This window comes from Mytilus californianus, unplaced genomic scaffold (assembly GCF_021869535.1).
Source record: "Mytilus californianus isolate M0D057914Y unplaced genomic scaffold, xbMytCali1.0.p SCAF_1, whole genome shotgun sequence".
Classification (NCBI taxonomy): domain Eukaryota; kingdom Metazoa; phylum Mollusca; class Bivalvia; order Mytilida; family Mytilidae; genus Mytilus; species Mytilus californianus.
In genome coordinates, this window is record NW_026262581.1 from 116,113,780 (window position 1) to 116,130,696 (window position 16,917).

Sequence of the window (16,917 nt, forward strand, 5' to 3'; positions counted from 1 at the left end):
GTTCATATAAAAAATTCATTTAATCTTTTGAAACCGTAAATGAATGTCAAACTAATTTGAGGTTTGGCAGCATAGAAAGTACTTGAACCAAGACAGGGACGGGAATTAAAGAACACATGGGGTAAATAACAAGAGCAAGCTTGTTCTTACTTCTACCGTTTGGATTTGAAGTTTCTAATTTTTTTATCTCTTATTTTTAACCTTGGTTTTGAATATAATTATAGTCTCACGATTGTTATTAGTGGTTTCATTCTGTATTTAAAGATTTACATTGAATTTTAATATATTACGCGATATTTCTCAATCTCTAAGCTAATAACAGATCAAGTGTTACTTAAAAAAAATGAATAATAAATTGTATATATATATATGAGCCAATATCAAACACTCTTTTTATCTAATATGATCTACACACGCAGTTTTCTAAAAACATATTTAATTAATGTATTTGTTCATTTAAAGCTAAGGCTTAGATGTTCATGAAAGAGTATGAAGTTTCTATGAAAGTATTGGTCGATCAGAAGGTAAGATAGTTGTCATAAAAAATAAGACAATACTTCCAAATACATAGTGCATATTGGTCCATTTATATATAGAAATGCGTCGAAATGAGCAAGACTGTGATAAATAGGCTAACATGATCTTAATCATATAGATAGTGTACCATTCAGTAATATAAAAGTAAGTAAGTAACGTGAATGTTACCTTTTCTATTTTGCAACTACTTCTTTTGTCAGTAGAATCCGTTAGGTAAGAAAGAAACGGTTGTTTTTCGTGATTTTTTCAGAGATGTTTTTTTAATATATCTGTTCCACAATAAATTTCCAAATAGTTGCTAACGCGAATTTCTTTTTTGCTGCTTTTTGAACATTTCCGTGGAGCTATCCCAATCTGTTAAATCCGAAATTTTATCTTACTTGAAAATACAGATTATACTTGTCAAGGACTACGACATCGTGTTTATGATTTAGTTAATATGTCTCCATTCTACATTTCCCTCAGCAGACAACAATAATCACTAGCTATCGAGTTTGATAAGTGCTAAACGCATCAGTGAATTATTTATTTGAAATATTGGTTTTATAATATACATTACATCGAGGAACGACATTTGAAGGTAGGATATTAAATGAATTATTTGTTTTGATATTTACAATTGAAAGTTTTGTTGCTACCTTTTTTTTTTAAGATTATGTCTTCCTTTGGTTACTCCATAAAAGAACAAGTGTGATACTGTTGAAGAAGACAAAAATTCAAATATCTAAATATGATCTTAAAATCCAGCGCAATTTGAAAGAAATATGAATTTTGCTCTATCTTTTCAGTAAAATGTGCAGGGCATCGTTCTTTAAAAAAAATATGTCGAAATGAACAATTGGTGTACATTTTCTTTTTTTACAACATATAATGGGAATTCATAAGAATTAAAAGATATCTACTATAAACGTTAAAGAGTAAGCAACTAGGCATTCAGAAAAAATAAAGGTTAATTATTCATCGTCTTCTGAACCAATCTGGAAAACTGGGACAATAGAATAGTAACTCTTCTTGTGAAAGGTGACACAATCAATATTTTTTTTTACATCGGTAAACTTACTGATTTAAATTTATTTCTAAACCTTAATCGTGGATTTCCAAAAATATCATGTTAAAATATGTTATTTTAGATACACGTGCAAACACATTTTGTCTTATTTTCATTATTTATTAAGAGAAATGCAAGATTGATACATTTCATATAAATTATACTGATATATTAAAAAATGTTAATCAGTAGAAATTACGTATAGGCCATCAGCCAGTAGAAATTACGTATAGGCCATCAGCCAGTAGAAATTACGTATAGGCCATCAGCCATTAGAAATTACGTATAGGCCAACAGCCAGTAGAAATTACGTATAGGCCATCGACCAGTAGAAATTACGTATAGGCCAACAGCCAGTAGAAATTACGTATAGGCCATCGACCAGTAGAAATAACGTATAGGCCAACAGCCAGTAGAAATTACGTATAGGCCATCGGCCAGTAAAAATTACGTATAGGCCATCAGCCATTAGAAATTACGTATAGGCCAACAGCCAGTAGAAATTACGTATAGGTCAACAGCCAGTAGAAATGACGTATCTATAGGCCATCGGCCAGTAGAAATTATGTATAGGCCATCAGCCAGTAGAAATTACGTATAGGCCAACAGCCAGTAGAAATTACGTATAGGCCATCAGCCATTAGAAATTACGTATAGGCCAACAGCCAGTAGAAATTACGTATAGGCCACCAGCCAGTAGAAATTACGTATAGGCCATCAGCCGGTAGAAATTACGTATAGGCCATCGGCCAGTAGAAATTACGTATAGGCCATCAGCCATTAGAAATTACGTATAGGCCATCAGCCATTAGAAATTACGTATAGGTCAACAGCCAGTAGAAATTACGTATAGGCCACCAGCCAGTAGAAATTACGTATAGGCCATCAGCCAGTAGAAATTACGTATAGGCCATCAGCCAGTAGAAATTACGTATAGGCCATCAGCCATTAGAAATTACGTATAGGCCAACAGCCAGTAGAAATTACGTATAGGCCATCGACCAGTAGAAATTACGTATAGGCCAACAGCCAGTAGAAATTACGTATAGGCCATCGACCAGTAGAAATTACGTATAGGCCAACAGCCAGTAGAAATTACGTATAGGCCATCGGCCAGTAGAAATTACGTATAGGCCATCAGCCATTAGAAATTACGTATAGGCCAACAGCCAGTAGAAATTACGTATAGGTCAACAGCCAGTAGAAATGACGTATCTATAGGCCATCGGCCAGTAGAAATTATGTATAGGCCATCAGCCAGTAGAAATTACGTATATGCCAACAGCCAGTAGAAATTACGTATAGGCCATCAGCCATTAGAAATTACGTATAGGCCAACAGCCAGTAGAAATTACGTATAGGCCACCAGCCAGTAGAAATTACGTATAGGCCATCAGCCGGTAGAAATTACGTATAGGCCATCGGCCAGTAGAAATTACGTATAGGCCATCAGCCATTAGAAATTACGTATAGGCCATCAGCCTTTAGAAATTACGTATAGGCCATCGGCCAGTAGAAATTACGTGTAGGCCAACAGCCAGTAGAAATTTACACCAGTACATGATTTGCATAGCAACATTCTTAACCACTTTTTACAAAACTCATATAGCATGTTGTTCAAATCATTTGCTATATCAAGAGGGAAATGATAACTTTATATGGTAATTTTGTTTTATTTTAATTTATTTTCACCATTTCTATTTATCATCACGCTGTCTTGTGAATCTAACCACAAGAGTGACTTGGTCATAGAAATATGGTCACCTTGGTCCTCTTCTGACAGTATGGGATAAACCTTGCCAAGTGGGACGTCCGTTTGACTGTACAAGATGTATAAAATATCAGGCACCTTTGGTCAGATGTGGAAAGGAAAAAGACCAACAGACAAACAACAGTTCACAAAACACAACATAGAAAACTAAAGACTGTGCAACACGAACACCACCAAAAACTGGGGGTGATCCCAGGTGCTCTGGGAGGGTAAGCAGAGCCTGCTCCACATGCGGCACCCGTCGTGTTGCTCGTGTAAGTATAAACATACCATTGTTCTCCTGTTGCAGTCCAAATTTCCCGCCTTCATCCCTGTCGTCCAACCTTGCAGAACGTGCCTATTGTTAAAAGTTTCTCGTCTTGTATGTGCATGAAATAATTGCCATTGGACGTTAAGTATGCAACAATCAATCAATCTTGTAACTTTATAATCGATTAAGCTTCTTTGCTGAGAACGTGCCAAACATTTAAGAGTCCATTTGTCAGCGTTTGCAAAATGATGTATTTTTATATTAGATTTCCCACTGTAGTAACTTTGTTTTAAATACGGTCAAATATCAGTGGAAGATTTCGTGATAATTAAATTTGAGTCTTAAACTGAAGACACAAAAGCACTTTTCCAAATCGTCCGAGATTGCTCATGACGTCTGACGGTCTTTGTTGTTGTTGTTGGTGGTGGTGGTGGTGGTGGTTGGGTGGGGTAGGGGGTGGCGGTGCCACTGCAAATTCTTATAAATTCTTATAAAGGTCGTCTGATGTCAGAGATGAATTTCAGACTATAATTAGACTATATTCTTTAGCATCTGCCCTCCATAACTTTGAATAAAAGATTGCATGATTTTGAGCATTTTGTATAACATTTTTGAAATGAACAATCCAGAATTCTCTAAATATACTACCGAAATTTACCCAAAGGAACTTACTTTAAAAAAATCTAACATAAACAGCAGTAGTTGTCCTTTTCTAGATTTAGACATTTCAATTTCTAAAGGTAAACACCATACAAAAATTTATGACAAAAGAGACGATTTTTCATTTCCTATTGTTAATTTTCCTTTTTTAGACGGAGATGTTGCTTTGGCTCCATCATATCCCAACTCATTCGTTATGCCCGTGTGTGTAGTAAACGAACGTATTCAATGTATCACTGGTAAATTATTAAGTCAGGGATTTCGTTAGCAATACATTTACTAAATTCTTTCAGAGATACAAAGATTTGATTAGTAAATTTGGCTATACCTGTAGAAAACTTATTAAAAATGGTATTTCACATCCTAAATTTTACGGTAATATTGTACTAAAAGCGCGGAAATCACTATATGATCCGTGTAAATTTATCGAACCTTTAAACAAACTTATTAATAAAGGTTATCTTACTAATGTTGTAATAAGATCTTTGAAAAAAGGTTTCATTGGCACTAACATCGATTTTGTCATCAACAAATTAAAACATAACTAAATTTGTATTCTTTTCGACGTTTTTTTGGGATGTATATATATACACATCCACGTTTATTTTCTATTCGTACTTTCGTGTTTATTTGATCTGTTGGCACAATTTATAATGCATTTCTGTTATTCAATGTTTACTTATTTTGTGTTATATCTCGTCTTACTATTTTTAATATGTACCACCTTTGATAAGTATTTAGTATGACGAAAATAATTTCACTTTTGTACTCGTGCTATGAATAACAAATTTATTTTGTAAAAAATGTTTCTGCACTAACAACAAAATTATTATATTTAAATTTACCTGTGTACGTTACTTTGTTTAACGCCATTTGTCCGAGGTTAAAGTTGTCTTTTTGACATTGAAATATCTTTTTTATTGTCCCCCGCGTAACTCATTGCGGGGAACATGGAAAAACCGGGCGTCCGTCCGTCCATGTGTCCGTCCGTCCTGTCTTGTTAGCGCAATCACGGGTACAATTCTTGCCAGATTTTTATAAAAATTATACTATAGGTTAATATCAGCAATATCTCGGACACGTTCTGTAATGGTGGACGATCGACTTTTTTTAAAAGAGTTATGCCCTTGGAAATATTAAATTTATGGACGATCGACTTTTTTAAAAGAGTTATGCCCCTTGGAAATACTAAATTAATGGAAAATGGCCTCGTTAGCGCTCTCACGGGTACAAGTCTTGCCAAATTTTTATAAAACTTATACTATAGGTTAATATCAGTAATATCTCGGACAAGTTCTATCGTGGTGGACGATCGACTTTTAAAAAAAGAGTTATGTCCCTTGGAAATAATAATTTTATGGAAAATGGCCTCGTTAGCGCTCTCACGGGTACAAGTCTTGCCAGATTTTTATAAAACTTATATTATAGGTTAATATCAGCAATATCTCGGACAAGTTCTATAATGGTGGCCGATCGACTTTTTTAAAAGAGTTATGCCCCTTGGAAATATTAAATTTATGGAAAATGGCCTCGTTAGCGCTCTCACGGGTACAATTCTTGCCAGATTTTTATAAAACTTATACTATAAGTTAATATCAGCAATATCTCGCACATGTTCTATGATGGTGGACGATTGACTTTTTAAAAAAGAGTTATGCCCCTTGACAGGGAAAACGATTAGCAGGGGCCCAATAGCCAATGCCACAAAAAATTTGGGTTGGGTCCTAAATTTTTCTTTAAAATGCCCATAGTGTTGATTTTCACATTGTGGCAGGTTGGGCCCCTAGTTGGAAAATGTTAGTCTTATTCCCTGCTTGGAAATATAAAATATGTGCAACGCGGGGGACATTGGAACTCCGTTCTTTTATTTATATTGTGTCATAGATCAAACTTATTCGTTCAGTGTATATTTACTTGTTTTTGTGTATTGTCTTTTTGATCGAGTTAAGCCATTTCAATTGATATTTTATTGTGTGTCTTTTTATGTTGTAATGTTATACCACTGTTTCATGTTAGGGTGAAGGTTGGCGCCTGTTAAAACGTTTAAACCCGTGGTAGTCGTTTGTTGGTGTGGTTCATAAGTGTTTCTCGTTTCTCGTTTCTCGTTTTTAGATATAGATTAGACCGTTGGTTTTCCTGTTTGAATTGTTTTACACTAGTCTTTTTGTGGTCCTTTAAAGCTTGCTGTTCGGTATGAGCCAAGGCTCCGTGTTGAAGGCCGTACTTTGACCTATAATTGTTTACTTTTTACACATTGTGACTTGGATGGATAGTTGTCTCATTGGCACTCATACCACATCTTCTTATTTATATTTAAATGTTACTTTGTATATCCTCCAACGCTTTTGGGCAGGCAACCCAACAATTCCTTGAAATAATAAGATTGAGTGAAATTTCAAGTCTTACAAATTCATTTTGTTAATACCTATTATTTATATAAAATCAATGAGAAAACTCATTCATCCTATTAATCGAATTCTCTTTCCGTGTGTCAATGACAACACTAATGAAACTAAAATTAAAATTTCATTGATTTATATGTAGTTTTTATTCAAAATGAAATATCATGAATGTCTCCGATATCCTGTTACAAGATACAGCATTGACTATATGGAGAATAATTTAACAGTAACAATGTGTTAAAACAGAAATATCTCCGCTGCAGACCTTTATTAAAATCGATTAGAACTTTCCATGCACGTAATATTTTGCGCTGCTCAAAATTACGTTGTCTATGCAGTGTTTTGTGGAATATTGTTGTCTATTTTCTGGAACATGGAGCTTGATTGCAAACAAGGTATATTCTTTCTTTTTTTTAAATAATCGTCACCGTCGTCGTTTGTTAGTGACATAAATTTATTCCGAAAATACAAATCTTAAAACGTTCACCGCCATGAACAACAAACAGATTATAAGCACGATACAAACAGTATAAAAAATGGAAGTGCAAATTAAATATTTGTTTAGTCAGCTGGTTTGCTTCTTTTGATTTTCAAGATCTTTCTTGTTTGAGAGTTTGTTTAACTCTTTGAACGATATTCTAATGTTAATGTCTTAAGGGTCAATGATGACATTCGTGCTGGAATATTCTTTACAAATAAATGTTTTAAACTTGTCTCACGAAGTTATGAACAGTGCTTTTTTAGGTATCATCTGTACTTTTTATCTACTTTAAAATGAATTTGAGAAACAAGGAAAAGTAAAAATCGAGTACCACAAAAAAATGATAGATAGATAAGAAACTATTGTTTTCTCTTCCTGAATTACTCCCTTGAACTGTTTTAATAATGATCTTCCCTTCCATTTGTACCAGGCAACATCGTATTTACATACTACGATACACTGAATACTGGTCAGTGACATCTACAGTAATTGCTGACACACATCCAACCTATGATGGTCACGACACATTTACCAATAGACTAGCATTCCCCTACGAGCAAGACTTTAAACGTTATCTGTAAGATGTTAAGATATAAAAAGAAATTGACTATGAGAAACTACAGTAACTGTGTTATAGAAGTACATCTTTACAACACTGGTTTCTGGATGAAAGTGCTTCTTTTGCCATAATCGAATAATATAAGTTTGTTTGGTCTTGTAGTGAGGAGTTTATAACAATTCGAAAACAAAACGTTAGAAATAGTATACTTTTCTTCAATAATCACCAAATGAATACAATGGTCATATCAATATACAAAGCTACAGTGCATCACAGTCGTTTTTAAGTACAAATATGCCTCATTCAAAATTATGCAAAATTGTGTCAATCTTTATGGAATGTGCAATGTGTATTATCATAAAATTACTACTAAACGTATCATTAATATTCAAAAAGTACTTTTTATTGACTTCCCTTTGAGCCATCAATAAAAGTACGTTTCAGATTAGTTGTGTTTATTTACTAGACTTGTACTATATAATAAGTTAATAAAATGTTTCTTGTCTACGTCAAACGGTCAATCAGTTTTGATACGTTTCATCGACATTCAAATTCAAACAATTGTTTTTTTTTGTCGAAAGGTTTTGATTTTAAATAACTAATACATGTAATGTACATATATTTTTATTAAAACTGATCACTACCAAAATAAACATTAAATACGGTGGTGTACTGAACAAACAGGCTAACATTCTTTGGCATTCTGTCAATGTCGGATAGAGTTCGGTCGTACTTTGACCATTTTAGTTTTTTTTACGATAACGTCAATGAACAGCGTTTGGTTTATAGAGATTCAGATAATTCCCTTTTAGAGGATATAAAGGAATATGTTACATCTGGTCCAGTATTTTTTTTCCCAGAAAATCTAATACCATGAAGAAACTGTAAAGATTATTACCATTTTACTCTCTCTCTCTCACTCCGCAGGATCAATGTCAAATTTTAAATCTGAAATTGTCAGTTTTAAATTACGTAATTGTACCTAAGCACTTTTCTTTTATATTTCAATCTAGTTGCGAACGGCCTTGTCTTGGATCTAGGTTGTTGACGCGTTGAAATAGAAATTCAAATAGTACATGAATAAGATCAAAAATATTTTTAAATATTTGTGATTATATTTTAAAAAACACAGAGGTTTCTGGTATAATGCGATTGATCTGCATGAGAGAAATACAACATGTACCAGATAATTAAAACAGGAACACATGTATACACGTCACTTCAAATCGTCTTTCTCTCTCTCTCTCTCTCTCTTTCTCTCTCTCTCTCTCTCTCTCTCTCTCTCTCTCTTCGTTTTCTTTATTTCTCTAAATAAATATGCCTTAATATAATAACGTTTACAAATGGTAAATATATTTCCATGCTTTGAATCCATGGAAGAAAAATGAAATATAGTAATTCCCTGTTTAATACATATTGTTATAAACTGTATATATAAGAAGACGTTCTATAAGTTTGATTAACTTGTGTATTATACTTTTTGCTTTGTTTTTGCGAATACAATACATGTAAACTATAAGGTGTAAATATAACAGTATATGGTGTTCATTACGACTTGGTCTTTAGTTATTAGATATGTATATGAATATTTCATAAATTCAGATACATTATTTATAAAGCATCTTCTAGTTTTCATAAATGACCTGAACCAAATATATCGTTATACATTTATTTATAAATGTACAATACTGGTGCTGTTTGTTGAGTTCAGCACCTTACACTCCTGCATTTTGGGGTGTTCGTGTGCTATCATCCGTGTACTTCAGCGTCAATGTAATTTTGAATAGAATAGAGAGAATGGAATGTTTGCTTTGAAAAAAAAGAAAAACACTATAGATAAACAAATGTATAAACCAGGAGAAAATAGCCTTAGAGGAAAAAAAAACTTTAAGGAAGATTGATAGGCCTGGCAGTCGTCGTCCGGATAATGCGAGACAGCAATCAATAGGGAAAAACATAGAAACAATGAGCCATAACATGAGGTTTCTTGATGACGGTTTTATTTTAATATGACTCGGACAATCTCAGTTTTTCTTGAAGTTTTTTTATCAAGAATGTATACAACTGATAACAAAGTATCAAAAACAAACATATGATAGCACGTTTCTTATCACATCTTGGACACGAATGCGGATACGTATTGTATGGACTTCTGTCATTAAATTTTAGATTTTAGAATAAATGTGTTAATTTCCGATGCAAAGACCCTATGAGTGAATCAATATTAATACCAAAATATGCCATCTTTAATGTCCTGATAACAGTATCGTAACTATATCCCTTCTGAATAAGTCTGTTTAAAGGTTTGGTTAACTTTTGAGGTGAATGTCGACATTTTTATGCTTTGTATAGAATATTACCATAAAAGATTGGATGTGAAATACCTGAATGTCTGCATGTTGATTTATATTTACGAATGATGTCCTTGTGTCGATGATACAATTTAGTAAATGTTTTGACTAGTTTGTGATATCGAAAACCCTGGTGTGATAATTTTTCAGTAATACAGAGGTTTCTTTCGTTAAAATCAAATACGTTGTTACATACACGAGCGAACCGAACACGTTGAGTTATATAAATGTAACAGTAAATTTGGTCCGGTAGTAAAATTTGTCCGCCAGACTTTTTTTCCTAGTTAATCAAGTCCATGACCATTATTTTACTAGGAATTTAAGTCCCAGGACAAATTTTCCTAGGAAAATAAGTCCATAACTAGTAAAATATGTCTGGCACTTATTTTCCTAGGAAAAATTGTCCTAAGACTTGTTTTTCTAGTAATTTTTATTATATTTTAAACATTTTCTTAGTTAAGATTGAAAAGTTTCATTAATTTTTCTTATTAAAATAAAAGGACATTGCCGGACGTTATAACCTAGGCATGTTAATGACATGGACATGATGTCCTAGGAAAATTATTCTGGGGACATAAATTTTATAAAAATATTAATACACAACTCTAAAACAATATTAAAACATAACATTTAAATTTAACTTTCAAAATAAAGGGAATGGACGTTTTTACCTAGGAATATTAATGACATGGACATGATTTCCTAGGAAAATTAGTCTGGTGACATGAATTTTATTAAAATATTAATGCGCATCTCTTAAACAATATTAAAATATAAAAATTGAATTTCCATTGTTAACATGTAAATAATTTGTTTCATTAAAATTTTCCTTTTAAAATAAATGGCATGGACGTTTTTACCTAGGAATATTAATGACATTGACATGATTTCCTAGGAAAATTAGTCTGGAGACAAACATTATATTAAAAAAATTGATACACAACTCTTAAACAATATTAAAACATAACATTTATATTTACCTTTTAAAATAAAGGGCATGGACGTTTTTACCTAGGAATAACAATGACATGGACATGATTTCCTAGGAAAATTAGTCTGGGGACATGAATTTTATTAAAAATATAAATACACAACTCTTAAACAATATTAAAACTTAATATTTAAATTTCCAATATTGTTTAAATGTAAATGATTTGATTCATTAATATTTTTCCTATAAAAAAAAGAACATGGACGTTTTTACCTAGGAATATTAATGACATGGACTTGAATTCCTAGGAAAATTGGTCTGGGGACATAAATTACTAACATCGGACTAATTATACTAGTAAATTCTGTAACCATGGACTTTTTATACTAGTAATATGTGTCCACCCGGACATATTTTACCAGGACAAATTTATCTCTTACATAAACACCATAAGATGGTGACAAGAGAACGTCACCATCTAAAAATGGATAATTAACAATAGGAAATGAAAAATCATCTCTTTTTTCATAAATTTTGGTATTAAGCTTCCCGTTAGAGATATACTGTTTGAATGAATATGTGAAATAAAATACCGACATAAACGGACTTTAGTTTTACTAGTAATTGAAACGGTATCGATTTTTATATCACATTGGAATGTTTTGGTTATTTCATTAAATAAAAAAACAGCAGTTAAGTATGTGGTATAATTACATTTAATTTTCAAATGTCAGCAGTGGTGGGATTAGATAAGCTTTGAAGCTGAAGCATCGTTACCTTAACTGTTTAACTAATGTATTCATGAACAAGACAAACCATACTTTTTCATTATTGACACTCGTAATTTATGGAGAATGCTGTCTTTGTGATTCAAACAACTTTCATGAATGAATTGGTTTTTTTTTTGCTAGGTGCAATGCAATAGATAAAAGAAGATGAAGTATGAGTGCCAATCAGGCATGGGGTAATGCATTACATTTTTCCAAGTAATTGCGTGTAATGTGTAATGCAGCAATTTTTGCATTACATGTAATTGTAATTTAATGCATTACTTTAGCAAAAAGTTGTGTAATTTCATGCATTACATTGCATTTCATGGCATTAATTTTTGCACATACTATATATCTTTAACAGATTGTTGGAGATTAAGCTAGAGCAGAATTTAAGATTTTTTTATTAACTAAGAACATAATCATTTGAATATTGATTTTTTTATTTTCTATTTATTTTTTACACTTTACATAAATCACTAGAGGGAATTCGGAGATTAAGCCTTGCCCCAGGTAGAACTTGAATAGAAAAAAATAAAGTGGTATAATTACTAGAATGACCAAATTACAATTCTAAATGAATAACACAACACTGTATATCAGATTGAGTTCTTTTTTGTTTTTTTCATTTTATTTTATACATTACATAAAAAGATTGATATTTGATAAGCATTACTGTAAAAGTGTTCCATTGTTGTCAAAAGATCACATGATTAAATAACAGGTAATTGAACATTGTTATAAAACACCAATTAGTTTGTTTTTTAATCAATCTTTTCACCATTTTGTCACTATCATTCTACATGAAACCTTCGAAATCCTTATGATGTTTAAATGCAATAATCGTATTGAATAGACTTTTTACATGTATACTTAAATTCAAGACATGGAACAGTTACTGCATATGCTAGAATATATTGTGACTTCGTGTTGTTTTTCAAAATGTTTGATTTTTCTTTTCACTTGATAATAAAATTTATAAACGTAATGTGTAATTCAATGCATTACTTTGCAAAAGTAATTGTAATTTAATGCATTACTTTGATAAAAACATGTAATTGTAATTGTAATTTAATGCATGGTTTTGACAAAGTAATTGTAATATAATGCATTACATTGCAATGTAATTCGCCCCATGCCTGGTGTCAATGAGACAACTCCCCATCCAAGTCACAATTTGTAAAAGTAAACCGTTATAGGTTAAAGTACGTCCTTCAAGTCAAGGAATATGTAAATCTATTAGTATTCTATGTAATTGACTATTCATAGTATGTCAAAGTTTGTTATGCTTCTTTTATTGTTCTATTTTTGTTTTTGTTGTTTTCTTTTTATTTTCCTGATTGAAGAATGATTTAAATATTTTTACTATTTTAGGGCTTTTGATACATGTACTTTTTGTTGAAAAACAAATATCAAAACAAATTTTATGGATATAGTTCTAGTCCTTACTAATATTGAAACCTATTGCAACACAAGATCAAAGCAATTTTAAGTACGATTTTACATCACAAATTTCAACACCGTTTAATTCGTCGATCAACGTAAACATTCGGTTTCATAAAAAGAATTAACAAAAGAATTGATACGTTTACAAAAGTTAATGGTTAGAACGGATTTAAAACGTAACATGTCTACGGAGGAATGACGGAACTTTAAATTAGACTTTACACACCTGGGAAGCTAGATACAGGTGTAGGAAGGCAGGTAGAAAGCAGCTCAAATTACAGGAGGTAAATAATGATATTGATTTTAAAGCATGTCTTGGTTAAAATACAAATATTTCTCTACGGGGCGTTTATATTTAATCAAATTCAATAAAACAAATTCATATTTTTATTTAAATCTTTTTGTCTTGTAGAATTTATATTGATTGGAGTTGGTACGGAGAGGAAAAACCTATATTAAAGGAACATTAATTTTTAATCAGTCTTCAATATGGCTTATATTTGTACACCACGTAATCTCAGTGATGCTAAATCGCTCAGAAGGCTTATAGAAACAGAGGATCCAATTTATTACGGACTGAAAAAATTGAAAATAAGAGGAAGAGATCTAAACGAGTTGCCGAGATCTATATTCAATATTTTGGAATTAGAAGTTTTGGAACTTAGTCCAGAGCGAGAGGCATGTCTTGATTTTAAACTTCCAAAACTTCCTCCGGCAATCGGAAAACTGATCAACCTGAAAGTGCTCATTCTGGATACCAATGAAATGCAAACATTGGCATCAGAAGTAACATTATTGGTCAGTTTGGAGAGACTTGCTCTGAGTAATAACCATTTATCAAGCTTACCAAATGGATTTAAAAATCTAACAAACCTTAAAAGTCTTCATTTATCTAACAACGAATTTGAAGACTTCCCAATCGAGCTTTGTGATCTTGAAAATTTAGAATTTCTAGATATGTGTGATAATTTGCTAGAAGAACTTCCTCATCAGATTTCAAACATGAAAAATCTTCACACATTGCTTCTGTGCTTTAACCGCTTGAGAACACTCCCCGACAGTATCTGTAAAATGACCGAGCTGCGCTGTCTGTGGCTTGGGAATAATCTGTTACAATCTCTCCCTAAAGACTTTGGTCAGCTGAGGAACATTGACTGGGACTGGAGATATATTTCCTCGTTACTGGAAGGTAATCCACTTGTTCGTCCACCGATAGAGGTGTGCCGTCTTGGGATAAATGCAATTGACAAATATCTAAATCGGGACATGGGAAATCTGACGACGCGCAGCAGTGCTTCGTCTGGAAATAGTTGGTAAACCTTGGCTCATAATTCTTACAATATGATTTTAGACATCGTAGCAGAAACATATAATACAATACAATGTATTATATGTCTCTGATTGTAGCGATATTCTTAACTTTTATTTTTCTGTATTGTTTTTATTATCAGATTTTTTATTTGATTTATTAGAATTTTGAATATTTATTTCAGTTTTCAGTCTTTGAAATGGGTGCCATTACGGCCATGATATATAGATCGGATATCTGTATTTTATGAAGAATGTAGAATGTACATTGTATATATATAAGATTCGCTTCTAATATAAATAGATATAAAAAGAGATAACTCTTGCTAATTAAGTATACGGAGATAGTTTTTATGAAGTTTTTAACTCTCAAAAACACAAGCCGGAATAAATTTCACAATCAACAGCACCAGAGAACTACTAAGTTTAAAGCAAAGGTATTTTTTCAATGAAATGTGAAACAACATTCAAGAAATAGACATATATGGCACTATATTTCTGTACAAGGACTGTTTTATGTACGAAAGGTCTGACCAAGTAAAACATAAATATAATAAAAGTTTCATTGCATTCATCAGGTTTTTGTGAAATTTGTCTTATCTAGCTTTTTTAAATCTCAAAACTGAGAAGTGTCTGTTCAACCATGATTTAAGTTGATGCATTTCATATCTTATGATAATGATATTTATTTAGTAAAATATATTCTACCTGTAATAAATTTTTGAATGACTTGTCAATTTGTCCGTCTTGTTTTAGCAACATATATTAAAACTTTTGGTACTTTTATCACTTTGGTTGGTATATGTGGCTATAAAACTGATATGAATCACACATTAAAGTGTTTATTTTGGTGATTAGAGTTGTCGATTAGTTTTTACTCCTTTAAATTAAAAGTTCAATAATTCAAACAAATATGTTTGTAAACAACATTGCACATAAGCTACTTAAATCTGAAGTTTCACAACGGAATTAAAAATTATCCAACAATTAGGTACGTCAAAACAAAACAACGATAATTACAAATAAACAAGATTATGTCTACAAGCAAAGTTCAAAAATATAACCACCTCGCCCATACAATTTAATTCAGCTCAGAACAACTCGATCTCAGAGGGCGATGAAAAACAGAGTCCTTAATTTGTGTTGCCTTAGACATAGTTTGTATACAGATAAAAAGTGTGCCAAAATGTTACTTGGGGACAGGACATTTTTTTTAGCCCTCTCTCTTTTTTCTGAAATCCGTAATCTTTTTATTTTCTTTTAATTTTTATTATTTTCGAATTTTTCTGTAATATATTTACACAAATATACTAGAAATGGCCTGTGTTTACTATCTACTATCAATTCCTGGTTTACTATCCACATGCAGCGGTTACTGATAATGTATATATATATAGAGAGAAAGCTCTCTCTGTATATATATTACCAGTGACCACTGTGGAAGTGGACAATGGCATTTATCGGCGAAACTTCTGTCAAATTTCTGTTACGGAAGTACTGCCATGCATATGCATTCTCAAATAAGGAGCAGCTGCAGAATGAGGATGCTTATGTATACGTCCATAAGTGACAATAAATTATCTGTCCATTAACCTATAGCTGTACAATGGAACCTATGGGAATGCAATCCGAGTATAAATCTCAATAACCGAAAATTATACCATAGATATCTATGGTATAATTTTCACAATTATACCATGGTTTCGTTGTAAATGGTCTTCGAGAAAAAGAAAGATAGCAAGACCTGGCTGCCTGAATTCTTTGACATTTGAACAACAGAGTCAGTGCGGGGCCACTCAGCTTAACTGCCCGCTTTGCACCAGCCGATATAAATGAATGCCTAGGATGGGAATCGAACCCACGTACACCAACTCTGTTGACCTATATTTTTAAATGAAAAAAATCGCTCCTAGAACAAATAAACAAACAAATAAAGTTTTGAAAAAATATATGTATAAATGTGTATATATTATACTTGTGTATAAATGTGTATATATTATATGTGTATAAATGTGTATATATTATACTTGAAAATATAAGTTGATTTTCGGTTATTGAGATTTATACTTGGATTGTATTCCATAGGCTCCACTGTACAGCTACATGTATAGGTTTGAAAATTGCCGAGGTGGCTTTTATGGGGGAGGGGACGGGTAGCAAGCCCCTTTTAAGGAGCTTCATATATGGTAAATGCATATACTTATTCATTGTATTACTCCAAATGTTGGCTTGCTAGATCCCCCTTTCTGTATCCTGGATCCGCACCCGATTTGTTATACATTGCTGACATCTAGACTTTAACGAGGTTGCTCAAGTAATTACAATAATGTTGAAATGTTAAAATTAGATAGCGTCTGGTTTTTCTAAATGAAGCATCAAATTTTGTGTAAATTATTGCTAGTC

The 16,917-nt window shown here is 32.2% G+C and overlaps 1 protein-coding gene across 8 annotated transcripts; it reads left to right on the plus strand.

The window, feature by feature from the left end:
• Positions 1-443: 443 nt before the first annotated feature.
• LOC127731760 (malignant fibrous histiocytoma-amplified sequence 1 homolog) lies at positions 444-15,369 on the plus strand. 8 transcript variants are annotated; one of them, XM_052240627.1, is made up of 2 exons: positions 444-524; positions 13,619-15,369. In XM_052240627.1, exon 2 carries the CDS (start codon positions 13,696-13,698, stop codon positions 14,521-14,523), a length of 828 nt encoding a protein of 275 aa, XP_052096587.1. In that variant the 5' UTR covers positions 444-524; positions 13,619-13,695; the 3' UTR covers positions 14,524-15,369. The 8 variants fall into 8 exon arrangements, with proteins under 8 accessions (XP_052096587.1, XP_052096573.1, XP_052096602.1 ...); XM_052240613.1 differs by lacking the exon at positions 444-524 and adding an exon at positions 570-681; XM_052240642.1 differs by lacking the exon at positions 444-524 and adding an exon at positions 731-750.
• Positions 15,370-16,917: the final 1,548 nt, after the last annotated feature.

Coding starts and splice junctions, on each gene's coding strand:
- LOC127731760 (XM_052240627.1), top strand. CDS start 13,696: ATGGCTTATATTTGTACACCACGTAATCTCAGTGATGCTAAATCGCTC.